The sequence below is a fragment of the Hippocampus guttulatus genome, chromosome 18 (assembly GCF_054856545.1).
Source record: "Hippocampus guttulatus isolate MCC_2025c chromosome 18, RoL_Hgut_1.0, whole genome shotgun sequence".
Taxonomy (NCBI): domain Eukaryota; kingdom Metazoa; phylum Chordata; class Actinopteri; order Syngnathiformes; family Syngnathidae; genus Hippocampus; species Hippocampus guttulatus.
Genome location: NC_141278.1, coordinates 6,106,934 through 6,128,177, shown reverse-complemented (window position 1 = coordinate 6,128,177; position 21,244 = coordinate 6,106,934). Strand labels below are relative to the sequence as shown.

General features: G+C 43.0%; 2 protein-coding genes across 4 annotated transcripts; one reads left to right on the top strand and one right to left on the bottom strand.

The window, feature by feature from the left end:
• The first annotated feature begins 124 nt into the window (after positions 1-124).
• Positions 125-12,304, top strand: LOC147190851 (four and a half LIM domains protein 3-like). 2 transcript variants are annotated; one of them, XM_086137662.1, is made up of 7 exons: positions 125-497; positions 1,426-1,505; positions 7,792-7,964; positions 10,029-10,203; positions 10,931-11,100; positions 11,240-11,426; positions 11,558-12,304. In XM_086137662.1, the coding sequence occupies exons 3-7, from the start codon at positions 7,809-7,811 to the stop codon at positions 11,707-11,709; spliced, it is 840 nt and encodes a 279-aa protein (XP_085993788.1). In that variant the 5' UTR covers positions 125-497; positions 1,426-1,505; positions 7,792-7,808; the 3' UTR covers positions 11,710-12,304. The 2 variants fall into 2 exon arrangements, with proteins under 2 accessions (XP_085993788.1, XP_085993789.1); XM_086137663.1 differs by lacking the exon at positions 125-497 and adding an exon at positions 1,328-1,346.
• A 4,297-nt stretch (positions 12,305-16,601) lies between these two features.
• On the bottom strand, positions 16,602-20,172 carry meaf6 (MYST/Esa1-associated factor 6). Of its 2 annotated transcripts, XM_086137548.1 has the most exons (8): positions 20,034-20,172; positions 19,170-19,285; positions 18,994-19,081; positions 18,853-18,898; positions 18,590-18,782; positions 17,841-17,870; positions 17,392-17,425; positions 16,602-17,293 (listed from the first exon to the last, which is right to left on the bottom strand). In XM_086137548.1, the coding sequence occupies exons 1-8, from the start codon at positions 20,121-20,123 to the stop codon at positions 17,279-17,281; spliced, it is 612 nt and encodes a 203-aa protein (XP_085993674.1). In that variant the 5' UTR covers positions 20,124-20,172; the 3' UTR covers positions 16,602-17,278. The 2 variants fall into 2 exon arrangements, with proteins under 2 accessions (XP_085993674.1, XP_085993675.1); XM_086137549.1 differs by lacking the exon at positions 17,841-17,870.
• Positions 20,173-21,244: the final 1,072 nt, after the last annotated feature.

Below are 21,244 nucleotides of genomic sequence, written 5' to 3'. Positions count from 1 at the left end.
TTGTTGATGCTCATTGGAAAATTAAATTTCAGACCAAAATTGTACATGCATTACATGACATGGAAATAGTTGCCGCCTTTTCTTAGCTCTCGTGAGTGGACAAGGTTAGGCTTTATCTCAGGTTGCTAAAATTGAGTATACTTATCGCAGTTTTGGTAAATATTACATCTTTTTATTCAACAATGCTGTAGAAATCACACTGCTACATGGTAAAGTAGTTCATGTACAGCTTGTATATCTGTACTGTAAATCTACCGTCCTCTCAAAATAACGCCACACAACCGTTGACATTGAAATGACCAGTAACAAAAGTGAGTAAACCCGTTAAGTGAAACGGTCCAAATTGTGCTCGGTGTCAATATTTAGTTTGGTGACTGTTTTTTTTTTCCACCCTCCGCCCCTCCTCCAGCACTGCAGCAAACCTTTTTGCTCATGGATTTCGCCAGAGATTCACAAGCCACTGGAACCCTGTGAGACTCCTCCAGAATGACATCATGGTGAGTGTTAAATCACTTCTCCACTCTTCTTTTCAGGATGCTCCTCAGATGCTCAATATTGAAGTATGATTGAGTAGTCCGTCACCTTTACCCTCAGCTCCTGTATCAAGGTCTTGGTCCTCTTGGAGATGTGTTGGGGTTGTTGAAATAGGGCATAGCTGCATGTCAGTCCTCATGTCTCCAGTCCACTTGTCCATGTCCATTACCTTGACAGGAAACGTTTCTCCTGGGACATGGCCCTGTATTGGCCATAGAGTGTGAAGTACTGTAATTTGCAGGTTTGTACAGAAGATGGCAGCATAGTTCAGCATGTGCACCTCAGCGTTTTCAAAATCCACCTGCATGTGCTCATTCATCTGTGGTCCACATACACGTTCACGCACATTTAATTAAAGGAAGCATAATTCGTGACCTCCGCACTTCCTGCCCAGACCGATAAAGAAATACAAGCCACACTTGTGTATTTAAACAAAATAAATACAACAAAGTGGGGGAAATGGAACTGGGGGGGGGGGGCTGCAACTGATACGCGGAGGGGGTTGAAGCTGGGATCATTATTGTGGAATGCTCCCACAGCTCCCATATGGAATGATTGTAGTCAACAAACACTTAAGTGGCAGTTGAGAGCCAGCTGATTTTCTCACAAGCTCTCTGTACGTCTAATTATCTCGACGCGCACTCATTTGCCACAAACTGATCTGCCTCCTCCGAGTGGGAACTCCCGCCGAGGAGCCAACAGGAGTGCGAGACGACGCAGAGGAGGGACGAAAAAAAAGGGGGCGGTGTTTGAGAGGAATGCTTGGCGTTTTTTTTTTTTTTTTTTTTACGCATCTGAAGCGCCCGTTTCAAGTCAGTGTGCAAACTCATACGCAAGCGAGCCCCACAGGAACCCACGCAGGGCTGTAATTAGTTGTCATTTTGTCAACAGGGGCAACACACACTCGGTCAGAGTGGAAAAAAGACCCGGCTGAGAAACGCTGCCCGCTGCCTTCAGATGCGCAAAGAAAGGTAAAGTCCAACATTATTTATGAGTTTGTATCTTGGGACGATGACGAAGATGCCGGTACTTTGAATCTCTACATGATGTGATGTACGATCGTTTTATATTAATTCTGAAACCTCGATGCACACTGATTGCGTATGCGTTGTTTTTAACGCCTTCCTTCCCAATGTAAAAGTGTGCTCAATCGTTCATTTGGCGTCTTTCACTCGTGTCTTTTATTTTTAAATCTCTTTTTATCCAGTTTTAGCAAATATATAAAAGACAATCACATATACACATTTTTGGTGCATTTTGAAGTCAACCATGTAACTCTGGCCATCCAGGATGCACCCGAAAGGATGTCCTTTCTTGAGAAGATGGAAATGGGCTGAGGGAGTTGGAGGGGGGCTAAAATGTGTGTCAAAAGTGTGTGGACTATTACTACTAAAGGCAAGACAAGGCAGCTTTATTTATAGTGGGTATTCATACACAAGGTAACTTAATATGATCCATATACTGTACGGTAGTTTCAAAAACAATAAAGGCCACATTTAGAGGCAAGCAACACCATTTAAAGGGAAATGAAATGTGAAATGTAGTAGGTCCCAGTGGACAGTCTTTAGGACTTGAGTAAACTATTCTGATCTCTTTGCTCTGGTAAGAACCCCAGCTGCAGCGTTCTGGATGAGCTGCAGCTGGTTGATGCTCTTCTGAGGGAGTCCAGTCAGAAGACCGTTGCAATAATCAAGTTTACTGGAGATAAAAGCATTGATAAGGGTAGCATATACAGACTGGACAAAATGGTACCAGGGACTGACCCTTAAGGAACCCCACATCTAATGACCATTTGATCAGATTTAAAACTTCCAATGGTGACCAAATAACTTTTCTCTAAGTAGGACCTGAATCATTTTAGGACTGTTCCATTTAGTCCAACCAAAATTTCCAGCCTGTTTAACAGTGTCCCGTGTCAAACGTTGCACTGAGATCCAATAAGACGAGAACTGACACCTTCCCCGCCGCATCAGTGTTCAATCTTGTATCATTTAGTATTTTAAAGTGTTGTTTTTAATTTTTTTTTATTTTTACGAGAGTCATAATGGAAGTATTTGAGAGAGAAAATAGTCACCTGCTTTCTCTCTCTTACAAGATAAATTATTCTTTAAAACATGTTTACAGCTAATTCATAAGTGTGAGTTAAAATGACATCATGTCTCTTATGCTAGATGCCCCCAACCCCCTCCTCTCCCTTAAGAAAACCATCCATCAGGTTCATAGTTTCCATCCAGCATCACACCAGCATCTTGTTCTTGTGCCATTTGGGTGAAACTCCTGCAGGCATTCCATTTCTCTTTCCGAAGAGGTGTTGTCATTTGTTTCACACAGTAATTGGGTTTGTTCTTAAATAAAACAGGGCGGGAAGAAAAATGTTCTTTTCCTACTCGTTTCTCAGAGCTGCATAATTTTGCCATGTCTTGACCGCAGTCACATTCCTCTGAAATTCTTACATTGGGGGGAAAACAGTTGAGACTGTGAACCAGAATATTCAGTGGAGAAGAGCGAGTACTATCCTTTCTGAATGATAGGAACAATGCATGCCAATATGAGTATTTCTTCAATATGAAATATGGCAGCAATAGATTTGCTTCGCGTAGCAACTGGAATCAGGCAGGAAAATATAGCCTGACCAAATTCATGTCATGTACATCATAAAACTATTTTTTTTCAAGGCAATTTTTGAAGTACCTTTTTAGAGCATTTTTTTAAGCGTGAATAGTAAAAATAACAATAAGATACTCAAGCTTAGCTTTGTCAACAAGTGACCGCACGGACAAAAACAAAAAACATTGGGATACTGTATTCCCTTTTCTTATGTGGGTGTATTCACCTCCCACCTTTCCTCCCTTCGAAAGTTACTTTTCTCTAAATACTACTTGTTGTATCACAGTAAGCACCAAAAAGACAGTTAAAAAGCAAAGAAACAATAAATCCAGTTCTTGTAGATATCGTTGCTCAAGTTCAAAAGACTAAAAGACGTACAACATAAATGTTCTCCTCCAACTCTCTGGAACCAAATGAAAAGAAGAAATATACTCCCCAAACTGGAAAAAACCCAAACATTTTATTCATCCCTCTTGCATAATTTCCCTCTTGTGCAGGTTTGACGTCTCGCCTTTTGCCGCAACCATTTATAGGCGAAACACCTCAGACTCAAAAAGTCTGCGCGGCACACAAGCGACTTCCAAATGAAAGGCAAATAAATCAAGTAGCCCGAGCGTTCCTCCAGGCTGCGTCTCTCGGATAACAAGCACTTGTGACGTTAACACCCAAGACCTAAAGTGGACACCCCGCTGTGACAAATCAGTTGCTTGGAGAATCCTTTTTTTTTTTTTTTTTTATTGTCTATAGTCAGCATTTCAGCTGGTAACGTTTGCCTCGAGTGGATGATGATCTCTAAATGATTCACATCACTTCACCTGTTTCTCTGAAGGTGAATGTGAAGCTGCCTGCCCCCCCCCCCCATCTCTGCGGTCTATTTGGTGATTCATTTTGACGTTTGTCAGACATCCTGCAATACATTTCACTCTACAAATGAGTGTTTCTTGTTTTTTTTAACCAATTACTATTATTTGCAGCGACAGGTTACTTGAAAAAATATGCATATAATACACTGTCCAGGTTTTTTTTTTTCGGTTCAGAGTTGCCTTTCTTAATTGGTCTTACCGAAATCGTGTTTTTTTTTTTTGGTGTGTGTGCATGTGTAAGTGGCGTTAAGGGGCCGCAAACAACAGCACTTTGTACTGGGGATGAAAGGTGGCGCAGTCATCTGATGGCTGCAAGAGAGCAGCTTTGTTTCTTTGTTTTTACTGTTAGCACTTTGCAAACCCGAGGGTGTCACTTTTCCTCCAGAGCTGCAGGCAGGGCTCCTCGATGGGACACCAGCATTGTGTGCGCACTTCCATCAATATTCTCTTTCACCCCCACCCCTGCCCCCTCCCCAAAGTCAAGGGTGTGGAAGTCAAGAGCCAAACAATACCTGGACTGTGCTGAGCCGGAGAAAGCCGTTAAACCCCCTCCAAATCTATTCCTCTGTGGGAATAAACAGTTGAATTTTGGGAGGTAATTATAACCCCACTTTGTTACTGACTGTGCCGCTCTGGGTCATTTGGCGGTTTTACATTAAAGAAGAAAGCGCTGATTGTTACCTTAGTGGGGGGGGAAAAAAAAGAAAAACACTCAGAGTTTCTGTTCTCATACCATTTCCTCAGCGTACCCTAATAATTTGCAGCCAAGTTGGAAAAGGTTCAAAGATGTGCTGCTGCTGCTGCTATTTTCCACGAAAAGAATTGTGCAACAATAATGTGGTCATAAACCAGAGACCACGCAGATGCAAACAATTACACCTTGATATGAAACGCGCCATTTACGCCCCAAATGGGGTTGAAATTTAAGTTTTGCATCAACATTTCAGGTTAAAAATCTTTCATATGGTGCTGGAAAGGCTTTTTTCTTTTTTTTTTTTTTAAACCAAACGTGGGCCAATTTGGGTGTCTCCCCCAGGATAAGAGCGGAAGCACCCCACACTCTCCTCAAAGAGGTGCTGAGACTGTACAGTCCGTAAATGTGGTATCACAGATTGGACACATGTTCTGTACACGCTTGATGAAAACTGCACTTCATTACGCACGACGGCGGTTTTCATCATGGAATAATTGTCTGAATTCCACCGCTGGGAAAATAAACGGCGACCCCAGCGGAGTGCGTGGGGCTGGTGCATTTCTTGGCTACGGTCATAGCAAACCTGTCAAGTCGCTGTCGAGTAAAACAACAGCGGCGAACCACGACGGGACGTTAGACAGTATTCTTCTCAGTGGCTGATCCCGGGAGACATGTTGCCATTTGACTCTGGCTCCAAAGCCCTCGCAGCCAAGCGGACTCTGCTAAATCTCTCGGTGGGAGGGACTTGGTTTGAATGCAGGATGTGCACTCGTCAAGGTGAAGGTTGAAATAGTCACGGCTGACATTCAAGAGAGAGATGGGTGACTTTTTTAAGGTGGCGTGTTTTATTTTATTTTATTTTTTAATACACGCACAATAAGTCACACATTTAGTATGGGTGTAACAATTCCAGCCATGTTTGAGTCAGTCATGCAAAAAGTCATTCTTGGGGGGGTAGTTTGTAATAGTGATGGATCAATCTGCCGTGAATGACAAGCGAAAAAAACGGCAAAGCAAATATTTGATACCACTGTTTGTCTGCAGTAGCATCAATCCCATACGAACCCATTGGGATGCGCAATGGGGGGGGGGGGGGCAAAAAAATTAACGACAACAACTGCAGCCCACACAATGTTTGCATCTGTTGTGGCTTTAGACGAGAAACATGTGGGTGGGGGGGGGGGGGGGTCTATGTCCGGAAGGAAAGCCATTGTTGTGTTGCGGCATTGATCGCAGCCAAGCATCAACGTGAATAGAAAATGGACATTTTTAGACCTTTTCAGAGGGAAGTCGGACCGGGTTTCCTCACGCACAATGCTCCGTGTGACACGAAACAGACGGAGAGGATGGGATGTTTTGACTTGACTCGTTAAGGTTTTTTTTTTCTCTGAATGTTTTTTTTTTTTTTTTTTTTGACCCAGCAAGAAGAAACATTGTCAGCAGGGAGGGTTGTCTTAACTCCCAGTACGACCATGCCAAAGGGTTAAAGATGTCTCTTCTCAAATGATCTTCCCTCGTTCCAGCGTCTTCCTAAGAAGAAAACTGTTTATCTTTTCGTGCGTGTTTATCTCATATACAGTAGCTGCATCGTTGCTTACTGGATTTTATGTCGGCGCAGACATGCGGAATGTAAACGAGATGTAAAAGATGAGTTCTTTGACACACCAGATGCAGACTTAAAAAGCTGCTGAACGCAGTATCCGTAAAGGTCAGCATTCTAGAGCAGGAAGCCTTTTCGTAAATGATCATTATTTCAAGCCACCTTCATAATAAAAGGCAACATTTACGTTCAGAAAAATATATGAGGCCTTCGGTAGTTTGTGAGCTCTGGGTTGTGTCATTGTTTCGACTCGGGTCTTCCACTGAGGCAGTTAGGAGGGGAGTCTCGGCTCATTCCATGTTCCCCAAGGAACATTTCGGAGCCTTTTGGTTACTCAGCTGCACTTTGTTGAGGTCATCTCTTCTTTTATGATGTCAGAGAGCCACAACAAAGCCATATGGTGCCCAAATTAGGGTAAAAAGATGGAAGTCAAACAGCCCGGTCTTTGTAAACGTAATGCCCCAAATGTTGTCACATTTAAAAAAATAAAAATAAAGACAAAATTCTGATGGCAGATGTACAAATTACAGATGTAAGATTGTAGTTGTATTGATGAACACACACATGAGCTACATTTAAATAGGCTTTCTAAACCATCAAGGAGGGTGGCTAACAATGCTAATATTGATCTCCAAACAAATGGAGGTCAAACGAAGGCTAGAACTGCGATTCCTGACTGATTGATAACTCCACCAGTGAACATGTAATATTATTGGGTTATAGTATTTAACCATAAATGCCTCTCGAGTGTTGAACTGAATTTCACTTAGAAATGTTGCTTCTATCTCTCTCTCTCTCTCTCTCTCTCTTTCACCTTTTGTTGAGAAATTCACCTCCACAATACCGTATTTTCTGCACTAAAAGGCGCACCTAAAAGCCTTCCATTTTCTTAAAAGCTCACAGCGCCTTAAAATCCGATGCGCCTTGTGTGTGGTCATTACGGTAATATGTCAACCCCAAAATGGCTCCTTGCTCGAGACATGCTTACAACGCAGGGTTCAAACTTAAGGCGATCGATTTCACAGTGAAACACGGAAATAGAGCAGCGGCAAGAGAGTCCAACGTTAAGGAGTCAATGTTATAACTTGCTGTTGGTTAAGTGAACCGTGTCGCTGCTTATTATTCATTCAATAAATTTTACTGACATCTGATCGTTGCTATATAAATCAGGGTAGTGTAGTGAGTGTTCTGTTGGCATTTCCTTGAGCGTAGCTCCATCTAGTGGATGCATTGTAGATTGTCTCATAATGTGGTGCGTACAATATATGAGAAAAATGACAAACTAGGCCATTCATTGAAGGTGCGCCTCATAAACCAGTGCGCCTTTTAGTGTGGAAAATACGGTATTTGAAAGCGACAGCCGTGTTAGCCCTTCCCTTCCTTTTTCCTTTCCTTCTATCGTTGAGTGTTTGACCGACTCCCTCGCCCCCGATCCTCCCTTTGCCTTCGTGCTGCTGACAATGTTTGCTAAACTGTGAATTCTTTGTTCGCAGGAGGTCGGCTTGACATCATGAGCGATCGGTTCGACTGCAAGAACTGCCACGAGTCCCTCTATGGACGCAAGTACATCCAGGTGGAGGACAACCCCCACTGCATCCCGTGCTATGACCACCTTTACGCCAATACGTGCCAGGAATGTAAAGAAATAATCTCTCATAATGCTAAAGTAAGCTGACTTTTTTTATATCTCATTATTATTGTTTTCTTTGCCACTGTTCCTCTTTTAGCAGGATTATGCAAAACTACCGTGGAAGGGTGTTTCATTTAATTTAATTTTTTTTTTTTGCAATGCAAGGTAGGACATGTTAAGATGATTTCCCATCCCAGTGAATAATGAGTAATGTTTTTAAAAAAATGATGTCAAGATTACATTGTGAAACCAATTGTCCATTTGCATTGTCCTCCTCAAACTAGGAAGTAGCATGTCAAGCAACAAACAGGACAAGCACGCTCAACAAATCTCCCTTGGGGGAGGCCTTCACTTAACTGGTTCGAACAACTGCTTGCAGCGCGACCATTTTAGTTCCATCTAAAAAGGAGCCTTGAAAGAAAACACCCACGGATGTCGTGAAGGCCACGATTGTCCTGTGAATCATGCGCTCCCCGTGAGGGAGCGACTGTAAATTACACTGCTGCTTACTTTGGCCCTCCAGCCTGCTCACAAGACGTAGCGGCGGCCATCCCTCATCCCACTCTCTCCCTCGCATGTAATTGTTTTTGTGAGAGCCCACGCCTGTAAAATACGTTTTTCACCCACTGTTCAATTGGCCCATTTCTCAAAAGGCCAACATGAACTGCTGTTGAACTGGATCGCAAGCAGCTGTTCAGGAACAAAACAGAGAAACGTGCATCACTCCGTTTTCTGTGCCGCCTGTCCTTGAGCAGCAGCCGGGATACGCCCCGGCCATTTTTCCAGAAGTGATTTTTAACAGGGATCTCCTAACTGTGAGACAGATTGTTTGACCACAAGGGCACCATTGCTGCCAACAGAGGAAAAACATAAAAAGGAAACCGCATCAACGTGGGTGACAATGATGAGGAAAGAGGCAGAACATTGAGAAGGAAAAGTACTGTGCTAAGTGCCAGTCTTAGTCATTATTCATGAGAAATATATTTTGTCTGGGGGGTGACTTTCATCCTTATGCTGTCAGTACAACACTGTCTCATTTGAACCAGTCATATCCCAGCTAGAAAAGGGCAGCGAGACATTTTTGTGGCTGGTCGGCAGATGGCGCTATGGGGCGTCGTCGGCCTCTCGCGCAACCGAATTATCTTGAGAGGCATACAAATTTGTGAAAATGAAATATTGTAATACAAATATCCTGCCTGTCCGTTTTTAGACGAGTAGGGCTAATAAGATACAGTTATCGATGAGTGAAATTGATTCATTTATTTCTGGCGTCTCAAAAATGGACTTACTTCGGGTTTTGAGGCCCAGACGATCGCGGTGCGACGTGTAGATATGGTGCCCATATTGGATGTGGCTCAGCCAGGCTTCTACAGGAAGGTTTTTTTCATGTACAACTCAATGAAGTACCTTACACATATTTCAAGAGGAGAACATGGAGCCCGACCACAGTGGTAAGAACAGGTATGGTGGATTTAATCATAGGTTTCCTCAACAAAATTACAGACAGGCTACAGTGCCTTTAAGAAAGGCATTGACTGAAAAGTTCCACAAAAATCACACCAGCTGACACTTTTCATTAAGTCTGTGATTTACTGTATGCACGGTGCCATTTTTTGGGGATAAAACTGCAATTGTTGTTGTTGTTGTTTATTTATCCTTTCTGACTTCCGGGTTGAGTGAACGCTGGCGCGTTTTGGCTGCCGCTGCTCAACCCGTATTGTTTTGTGTTTTTTGTTATTGTAAAGTGTCCTTGGGTGTCTTGAAAGGCGCTTATAAATAAAATGTATTATTATTATTGAACATAAAACATATACAGTAATAATTTGACAGAAAATAAGGTAGATAAAATAGTAAAAAGAAAGAAATCAGTCTTCATTCAACACAGATATAAAATCATGTGGTATTCTATTAATAGGAGGCGATCATGGCATAATTAATTTACAGTGAGCACCAAGCACAGAACAAACTTGCTTCAAGTCTCAAGACATACATTATTCGATCACATGCAATGGTCCGTTCTGGTAACGTTCACATTCAGCATATTGTGATTGAATGTTTTACAAGTTACACAGGGTGACCCGCTTGCCTTTCTTCCTCCAGGAGCTCTTCTATAAAGACAGGCACTACCACGAACACTGCTTCCGCTGCATGCGCTGCACTCGCTCTCTGGCCGACGAGCCCTTCACCAGCCAGGACGACGCTCTGGTGTGCAGCGAGTGCTACAGCAACGAATTCTCCTCCAAATGCGTGGTCTGCGACAAGAAGGTGATGCCTGGTGAGATGGCTTTCATTCACCCTACTGGCCTAGTCCATCGCCGAGCTCACACTTCCACCCTGGGAACCGAGCCACCGAGTTGCCCTTGGGGGCAAAAAGAAGCTCTTCAGTGATGTAGGGGGCTGCGTTGTTTTCATTCGAGGCCTGACAGGTTGGATGTGACAAATTGATTGCGCCTGCGGTGTCAGGCTGTGGCAGCTGCGGTGGTGTCGGATGGCTGAAAAGTTTTCCTATCATGTGGCTTGTTGTGAGGGTTATTCCAGCTACGTAACTTAAGTAGGTGGTTTCCCTTCACCCTGGGATGCACTTCAAAGCTGTTGACCTTTTAAAATGTTAGCACTCAGTTTCAACCTACAAATCAGGTGCCAGAAATTGTTAAACAGCAAGACCTGTCACTATATGTTGCCCAAAATGGACGGATGAACAAAGATCCATGAATTACAATTCGATCATTTCCCACCACACATCTGGTGGGAATCGACTGTTAACTCATACCAGGAAGTGTGAAGTGTAGTCAGACAATCTTGGCGCATCTGCGGAACAGGTTTAAGATAAGATAAGATATCCTTTATTTGTCCCGCAATGGGGAAATTACAATCAGAATTCAGAAAGGAAAAACCATCATTTCCATCATCAGTTTAACCATCATGTTGAAAAATCACATCGTTCCCGTCGATGACACTAGAAGAGAACGATCACAAACATTTCCGTTTCTCCTCTGTTGCAGGATCCAAAATGTTGGAGTATGGTGGCTCCACGTGGCACGAGGACTGCTTCGTGTGTCACGGCTGCAACAAGCCCATCGGCGCCGAGGCCTTCATCCCAGCCGAAAACAATTACTACTGTGTGCCGTGCTACGAGGGCAGGCTTGCTCCTCGGTGCAGCCACTGCAATAAGGTGAACCTGGCCTCACGTCGCAATTTTGCCTATTGAGTAGAATAAACAGAAAATATATCGACTCCCAAGTTAGAACTCGGTCAACTCCAGAAATCCCTTCAAATCACTTCATGCATCGAAATGTGTTTTTGACCCGCAGGCTCTGACTAAAGGAGGGGTGACCTACAGGGACGAGGTGTGGCACAAAGAGTGCTTCCTCTGCACGGGCTGCAAAACCACTCTGGCTGGCCAACCTTTCACCTCCGAGGGGGAACATCCTTACTGTATCAAGTGCTTCAGCAGCCTCTATGCCAAAAAATGCGCCGGCTGCAACACGGCCATCACAGGTCAGTCCAGCTCGCGGCAAAACTCATTTCCAGCGCTTTGTCCGATTGCGCCTATGTCAATCTGATCGACCCATCTCGCTCAAAATCGGAATCGCCGACCACTTGTAACTCGTCACGTGTCCCCCCCACAGGGTTCGGCGATGGCAAATACATTTCTTTCGAAGAGCGACAGTGGCACCAGCCCTGCTTCAAGTGCTCCCGGTGCTCCGTGTCATTGGTCGGTTCCGGCTTCTTTCCGGACCGCGACCAGATTCTGTGTACGGACTGCAACAATGACGACTGATTGAACCACAAAACCTCCAAAACTTCAGCGGTGCACATGAACACTGCAAATGCCCCAGTTAGTTCACTCCTAGCTTATCCATCTCCTTGGGCATGACATGTATTTGATCATTGAACCCGTCATTAAAATGAATGTCATATATGTCATCAACTAGTTTAACTTCATCCCTTCTGTCATGTTACTTCTTAGAACACTCATACGAGACTGAGCTCCTCCCACTATGCTTCCCAAGAATAGCGCTTCCATGCGAACGGACTCTTATAATTGCCCCAGTAAAACCGTAAAAATATTTACAGTTCAGCACCCCTGTTCCGAGCATGCTTACATAATCATGACCTCATGATGTCGAAATACCAAGATGTCGTGTAAAAGCCACCGCTTCATCTTTGAAGGACTATTTGCAAACTAATAAAAGCCACCCGAAAAAACAAAAAATTTAAATAAGGGGAGGTCATGTGTCAAGCATCCTTCCACTTCCTGCTTCTGAGTGCCATTTTTTGACCTTTACTCCAACAAGCCCCGTCGGCCTGACACTGCGCTCGAGTTCTTATCCACTCCTGATGAAAAATAAATAATAAAAGGGCCATGTGGTACAGTTTCGTTTTTTTATTTATTATTATTATTATTTTTTTATGTCTTGTGTGTGGGACCGGTTTCCCAGACCTCATCCTGAAATATATTTGACCTTGTTTGAGGCAGTGAAGGAGAACAGGACTTGTTTGCTCCCCGGAGGATGAGGAGGAGGAAGGAGATGGTGGAAGCTCCACGGCAAATATTCACAGAGTCGTGTCATCCTGCCTCAGCCTCTGTGGACTCCGACCCATCTGGTGGAGGCCGTTTAGGTCATCGGCACTGACTGACATAAGCGTGAAAAAAAAAAAAAAAAAAGAGGCAACTCTTGGATGATGTGGATTCAAAGACAGCAAAGCCCCCACTCAAGGCCCAGGTATCCAATGCACACTCTGCCACTGCAATATATAGAAATTAACATCAGAAATTTGAACTTAAGTTTTTTTTTTGGGGGGGGGGGTTACAGTCAACTGGAAACTGGTTGAATCACTCTCATGCATTTTGTTTTTATGAGTAAAAAAAATGTCATGCAAATTCCAAGAGCAGCTTTTAAAAATGTCGAAAACAAAGCGGATCCTATTACATGTCACTCGAACCCAACAATTTTCTACCCCCCACCACCGCAATCACAAACGGCTTCAGGCCACAGACTGCCATTTCCTCTCTGCACTCAGGAGGACAACCAAAATAAAAGTCCAATCCAGTGACTCTCTTGATAATTACTGTATAGCTGCCGTCCTAACACAACTCCTCGAGTCATCCGGTTCCATTTTAGGAATACTGCTCAGCTCCACAAGCTGCAATAAAAAAAATAAAAATAAAACCTTGTCAAATTTCCCGACGTGACAGGAAGCGCTCTTAACACATCCAGTAAGCATGTGCCTCCTTCAGTGGCGGACCCTCAGGGCCAGCAAGGCCTTCTCTGCTGGCCTAAACATTCCTCCAATAACATAAATGTAATTCATATTATTTTATTTTCATAAATATGTAAACAAAATTATTCTCTGTATTCTTTACGTCATATTATTTCCACTTAGTCGAGTGGCTTTCAATGTTATTTTAAAGAACATTGAAAGCCACTCGATGAATAACTTATTTATTATGGTAGAGTGTTTAACCAATCATATTTCAGCTGGCTTGTGTTGCCAGGTAAATTAAATTTGCTCGTGGCCTTCAGATTAAACAGAGCAGGCCCCTGTGCGCTGTAAGTGAACGGGGACAGTCAGTTTGCAATAGCCAATCAGATCACGGATTCTGCGGACCAGGGCCAGCTCGAAGGCCTTACGTCGAGACTGGACGTGCGCGTTCGGTGATTGGATGAGCGCCTGCTAGAGGGAGCTATCACTGCATTTTAACCCAAAATGGCCGAAGAAGAAGACGTTGATCTGGTTGCAGAACTACTTTCCACACAATTTTCAAAACGGACCTTCCACGAAAAGCTGGATATTGTGCGAAGAGGTCGCCCAACTCATGCGCTAGCTAGCCTGTCCCAGCAAAGAAAAGGGTTTGTCCGTCGTTTTCAGACGAGCAATTATGAACGGTACCCGTGGCTCACAGCCTCTGAGAAACGCTGCTGGGAATGCCTATTGCTTGCAACCGACCGATTTGGTGTTTGGAGCCACACTGGATTTACCCATTTAAGTTGTTTTACCAAGGCAGCAAGGAAACATCGGAGCACGGCTGGGAACTTACAAACTACGGTGCGTTTAAAAACCTTTGGGGACACTCGCGTAGATGTGCAGCTCAGTGAACAGGCACTACATTGGTGAGTAAATGAATTTTATTTTATATTGATTCATGTCATTTTATTTCGTTAGTATTAAGTTAATGATAACGAAATAAAATGACAAAGATACAAAATGTATCAAATAAATCTGCTCACCTGCAATTTATAATGGCGCATTGTCGTCACCTTCGTGCACAAAAGTTCGTTCAATCTCAGCTGCTCAACATCGTCAGTTATTTGCTGTTGTATAGCCGATTCTCAAAATGCAAATGATCTGTTTATTTTCAAAGAATAGTTTTTTTTGTTGTTGTTTGGTTGGTGATTCTCAAAATCCAAATGATCTGTTTATTTTCAAAGAATAGTTTGTTTTGTTGTTGTTTGGTTGGTGTTTTATATGAAACTGCGACATTGCGCAATTTATTGGACAGACTTGTTTAAGATCACACAGCGTATTTTGGGTGGCATTTTATTTAGTATTTTTAAATCATCTTTTTATTTTTGACAATATCTATAATTTTAGTTTCCTGCTCTTAATTATGAATGCATACTTGATGGTTTTAAATGCTCCTGAAATTAAGTGCTGCTTGACGAGCCTATACTGTATTGTGTTCATGTATGTGACGTCACTGAAGGCCTAAAGTTGAAATGCACGGCCCGCCACTGGCCTCCTTAGTCATCCACATCAGAAAGTGGAACAAGTGGAACGCGGTGTAATGTGATCAGAAATATTTCCAGAGAGGGCTTAGAGGTACTCAGTCGCCAAAGTCCTTCTCTGTCTACTCAGCGACGACTCTTAAGGGCAAAGATAATGATACGTATTTATCTGAGGTGTCAAATTCATTTTCAATCATGCCTTCGCTCAGAGGGCTGTTATGACTGTGCCACAGGGGAGCTGCAAAGCACTATTTTTGGTGAAATTAAACTCAACTCATTTCTAAATCGCTCCTTGACATCCAGACACCAGACGATTGCCACAAAGCACTATAAAAATGTACTTGAACGCCAAAAGGTTGATTAAACTTTATTGGACCCTGGTGAGGATGCTGCTTTATTATCAGAGATTTACTGAAGCTATTCATAACTTTACTACCTTCCTTCCGAATAAAGATTCAGCAGCGACTCGTGTATCGAACTGAAAACAGGCACAATGTATCGAGGTGTTGCTAGGCTAAATTGTCACAGTAAAATGCTCAATCTTCAGGTGACTGCTTTCATAATCTGGTTTATGCAAGCGTGAAACTGTATCATTATCGGTCTTGGCTTCAAATGATCTGATTATGTTGGTCCCAACCTGGCACCCTGCAGGGCTCAAACCATCAAAGCATAAACAACTGCCACCCCTCCTGCACCCCCATTGCCCTTCTTTTTGACCTCAACTATAACCGTATGTTGCACAACAAGCTATGTATAACCGTGACGGAATCTCTCCACAGACAAACCATAATTATAGTGGAAAAGCGGTGTCTCCAGTACATTTTGGAATGATTCCGCATGACACCAGATTTTCAGACCACCTCTGCGCCCAATGCCAGCTAATCGCCTCGGTAACTGAACCGTCAGTCTAAAGTTTCTGACCCTAAAATGAACAGTTTGAAGGCCTTGTTGCTCCCATTTAGGAAAAGTACTGAAGAAAGGGGTAAGCCAAATGAAACGTGACTCTAGGATGGGAAAGGCAGTCGAGCTGCATGAAACCAGGGAATGTATTTTGGAGACTTGACAGTTTATCCATCACCGCGTCTGCCAGCAGAGCATTAAGTTCTCTGTTACAGTTTCCAGCTTCTTTGTCATGCGGATGGGCTACTTTTGTCCCGTGAAAGATTAGGGGCGTATTTGGAACGTTAATGCTACGCTAAATAAAACCACACGCCAGTGTCAAGCCTCAATCTACCTTTATTTATTTTATGTTTTTTTTTTTTTGTCCAATGAGATTTCAGCCTCTATGTTGACACATTCGACGTAATCTGCCCGTGAGATTTCAGAATCAACAGCGCCGCCCAAGTGGCCAATGCTAACTTAAAACTATTCTCATCGGCAAGCGTTAAAACCCAACAGCAATCTGGCCAGTCGCGTGCTGTTGCCTCGCGTTTTTTGTCACAGTCGTTGAGTTAGCAGTCCTTGTACAAGCTGTTTTGACCACGACTGTTGCTTCTCTTTTCGATGCCCCGTGGCTCTATGCTGCCTCTCACAGGCCAGTCTTGGTACTTCACCAGACATCGGGTTTGGGAGAGATGACTCAGGATTGTCGGTGGAGTCACGGGCTATTTATGCGCGGTGGTGTTGGTCATTTTGTGTACCCTGCACACTAAAATATAGACTAGCACCGTCAATTATGTATAAAAGAAATATACAGGGCCGAACTGCAACTGACAAAAGTACAATTCACGAGAAAAAAAAAAGATTATGTTCCAAGATTACAGTTGTATTTTTCCAAAGCAAAATGTCAGTTACTAACAGAATCGGAGTCTGAAATGTAAGTCGAAATCAAATTTTAGCGTTTGTTGAAAAATAAAAAAAAGAAAAGCCAACATGTCTTATTAAACCTCTGGTGTCACTTTTCAGTTCGACCCTATCGTCACTCAAACTTGACACATTTGAATTTAAAAAAAAAACATCAGTGGTATTTTATTCTCTTGAAAAACACAATGACATAAAAAGAATACAGATATTCATACGGGATTCACAACAAAGTGGCCACAAAAAAGAAAAAAATGTTAATTGCCAACAAAATAAATAGTCTTTTGTTTTAAACACTGTAGCAGTGGTTCTTAACCTTTTTAGAGGTACCGAACCCAACCAGTTCATATGCAAATTCACCGAACCCTTCATTAGTGAAAAATAAAAATGATTTTTTTTTTTTACAAATTCACGACATAAAAACACATATTAAAAACATACTAATTGTGTTTATTTTTTTCTAAGTATAATTTTATTGTGCACAAAATGAACCAGCCAGTAATGGCCAAGCGAGCATGTCATAACTAACTGACATGTTCAGTCGGGTGTGTCTTCACCTCCATGGCGGAGGCTCTGTCGAACCCCTGAGACTGATTCACCGAACCGGTGGGGTTCAATTGAACCCAGGTTAAGAACCACTGCACTATACAAAATGTTACTGGCTGGTGTGGAGTAACATGCAGGACGCATGGAAGCTGGGGAATGTTTGGAGCGCAGTACAGTCATCACAGCTGAAATATAACAACTGGGGGGGGGGGGCATACATGTCCACAAAGTCTCTAATTTCTCTTCTTGGTCCACATTTTGCACTTGTCTTTCTCAGTTAGAATATTCCTGCATAAGGGGGGAAAATTGAATCGATCAACTTCAAAAAGGCAGAAATCGCTGGATTTGGGTGGGGGTCTAGGGGAGGGGTGATAAATCAAACTTACGGCTCTCGGTTTCTTGTTCACTTTCATGTCGAACCTGCATTGACAAAGAGGGGTCAGCTTTAGATATGAGGTTCGGTTCTGAGAACAACGACAACAAGCGGTGCCACTACTGTACCACGAGGGAGCCTAAAAACCAAACCACAGCCCATTAAAAAAAAAAAAAAAAGGCTAAACTTTGTTCTTGGTTTTGCAGACAAACTTGAAGCCAGCCCGTCATCTTACAACAACAGCACAGCTTTTGCCAAACGCACTTGCAGAAAAGATGAGATGCCAGCCCAGTGAGAAGCCATGAGGGGGGTGATGGATGCTGACAGGCATTCAAAGACATGCGGCACGGACTCAAAAACTAGCAGGCTTCGACTCGACACACAGGAGACGAGTTCAGGATGCGGTGACGAGCAGACAGGATGCGCAGACCACAGGAGCAGGAAGTAAAATTCAGGACTTACTCAAAGTCATAATCAAACATGGCAGAAGGGCTGGGGCAGAAAGGGGAGGAGTCAGCATGACAACAGGGGAGGAAAACATCAGCAGCTGTTAGTTTAGTTCACCACCCACAGTCTGAACCCCGCTATCGACACAGTAGTCCACAGATTGACACGCGTCACCTCAGTGTGTTAGCAGTAGAGCCCGCTGGGTTAATATATAGTGAGAGGAGGAATACCCAAAAGTATGAAAAATAAGGTGTAGACAGCCACATTTTCCCCCCAGCAATCTGGATGTCTGACAGTGCTGCCTCTCACAGGTCACTATTGGTATTACACCAGAAATCTTCATATTCTTCTAGTGGTCGTTTTTCCTGGCAGTTAGCAAACAACTTAATGGTGCATTACCACCACCAATTGATCTGGAAGGTGGGTCCTGATTTCACTCAAAAAGAGCAACACCAGAAATCTGCTTTGTGCGACGCAACTTGTGATTTATTTCAGCTTTATTTCAAAAGAATATATTTCTCTGTCATAGCAACTGCCAAAACTAAAACCAAGATGGATATTTTAAAATTCTCTGCAGTTTTGAACGCAGCAAGAAGAATATTTTTAGTGCAGTAGCTCAAACTAACAAGAGAAATCCTGCTTTGTTTATTTGGTCATGCCACCTGGAGCATGGTTTCTACCATGTTATGCTCTCTGCTATTGTCTCCCAACAAATTGACAAGGCATACTAAACTAGTGTCCAATTTCAGGTCATTTCTGTCTACCTGTGCCTGTTTTTGTTCTTCCTCTTCTTATGGCTTCCGTGGTGGCTGCCAGATGAAGAGGAAGACGCAGCTTTTTGGGGCTTCAAGTCCTGCAAGGTGGAGTCTACATCCTCAGTGTCCTCCTGGCTGGGTTCGTTCTCTTGGTTCTGGAGGTCCGGTGAGGCGTCGCTTTCTGTGCCGCTGCCCACCTCACCTGGCCAGAGAACACTGAACTCAGCATGCGTACATTATGGCAACACGGCTTTCGGGCGCACATCACTCACGTTTTTCGTTCATGTGATCTGGTATACCGCCTAGCGCACATACCGCCTGTTGATTAAAAAAACAAAACAAAAAAAAACCCATGTAAATGTTCAAACCTACGTTTTTTATGAAATGGGAAACACAAAGCGACAGAGACTTACTGCGACTGAGGTGACTGATGACTTGCTGAACAGACGCTCTGCTTCCTTGAATTTTCGATTTCTTCGATCGGTTTTACTATTCGAGTTCCTGTAAGAAACATGATATGGATTAGTAATGTTTTATTAGCTACAGAGAACACACAGGTACAGCTTTTGCACCCTCATTTACAACTTACTTTTGGTTGGTTAGGTATCTGTCCCATCCTCTGATGATGTTGCCATACATTTGGGTGTCTTCTAGGTAACTGCCTTCAAAGGCGTATATTTGCCGTTCCAAATTCACAAGCGTCTCCTACAACACGATTGAAAATTAACTCAAAGATTTATTTTACATTGTTGAGCAGCAGTGTGTTGTGTGCCGGAGCAGTGAAAGTGGAATGCTTTATCCCGTTGTTTTTATGATTTTGTTTGGAATTATTTTCACTTCATGGCAGCTGCATTTATTAATATGATTGTATTTTGTATGAATTTCCCAAATTTCCCCTCATGGAATAAAAAAATATTACAGTATCATTTTATTTTTATCATTGTGGAACACGAGTATCGTTTACTGGTACAATTTTTTTTCTTCTGCACGTACATACACGTATTTATACATTCCATTGTGTTAAATTTAAATCAAAACACTTGTTTGAAATGGGGTCGTTTGAAGTGTGTCCATGTTTGATGACGTCATGAATTTTAATCACGCGAGAACTTGACACTACCGCGGACCCCGGTGAAGCTGCTAGCATGTTAGCCTCCACGGAAAAATTAAGCTGGTGCACAAACATAGGACGTAAGCGTCTTGCAATATCAGTAAGTTTAATGACATAATGTGGAACATAATATGTCAAACACACGATCAATACGTGCCCAGATTTTAGCAAAGGAAGCGGCGCGACACAGATAGCCGTTATTAGCCTAGCATTTAGCAAGGCCTAAGCTATCAATAAACACCCTGGTTAAAATGTTATATTTAACATTTGAGTTTTGCGTTAGGTGGGCTTCCACGCATTAAGACCTTTACATCCGTTTTTTTCTTCATAACATCAACATACCGCAAGCTCTTGTTTCCTCTTTACCAGTTCGGCAAGCTCCCGGCGGGTGTCTGGGATCTGTGGTGGAGTAGCTTTAGCGTGCATCGCCATGATGGATGGAGCAGTGTGGATCGTGGAGAAACAAAAAGATGGCGGGATAGCTTGCAGCGACTCCTAAATGGGTCGCTGCAGCCAATAGATGGAGCTAAAGGACCGCAGAAACAAGTCGTGAATGACTCATTCGCCACCAAATCACCATAACAACAAGCTGGAGCGGAGCGCATTGGTTACAGCCCACGGCCTTACGTCATACCTTCAGCATTTTTTGTGGAAATTCTTGATGATACAGTAAAATTGAGCAACCACACTATGTAGTCTAATTAAAGTTAAATACGATGACGCGTGTGCAAGAAGAACCAGAAAGCAAAAGGTCTCGAATCTGATCTGGGGAAGTTGCTTACAGAGAATTCAAACTCGGTAAAATGTCAAGGACACCCTCACCGTAGGCTGCACCAAAACTTAAATGCAGAAAATCTCACCGCTGCTGAACCACCAGTTTCTAGGAGTACACAATCCAAATGAGGCCTTTGCGAAGCAAATCACAGTGCTTTGACTAAACCCAGCATAATTGTGTGTTCCCTGTTTATTTTTGTCATCATCCTTAAAATATATACGTTGTTTTTTTGTGCCTCAAGGTGGAGACATTCAGCCGTACCATTGCCAGGCCTTGGTCCCCGTAACCTCAGGGTTGCGAGGCCCCATTGGCATGTCACACAATCCTGCTGCATTTGCATCTAAAACCAGGAGGATGATGCAAGACTCACAAGCTATTTCTGTGAAACATATTAAGATATCCTTTATTTATACACAGGTAATGCAATTTTAACGACAGTGCCTACAATGGTGTAAGATGGGATGCTATTGCGCAACAGTTCCCACCTGGAGCCTTAAGATATATAAACTGCTGACTTAAGTTACACGGAAAATGTGTGCACATTAATTTTGAATGACAGCCTTTTCATCCATAATAACACCTAGCATTAAATTTTAGCATCACATTTAGTTTGACCATCTCACTCACCTTTTTAAGGGCAAGGGTGTATCCCTGTGTCATTTGTTTGTATGCAAGGCTATGGTGCTTTTGAGATAAATAAATACATCCCAGCTAAAATCGCAATCATTTTGTTTAAGTTGAGCAGCTGAAAGACCATCATATAAGAGATCAGCAAACT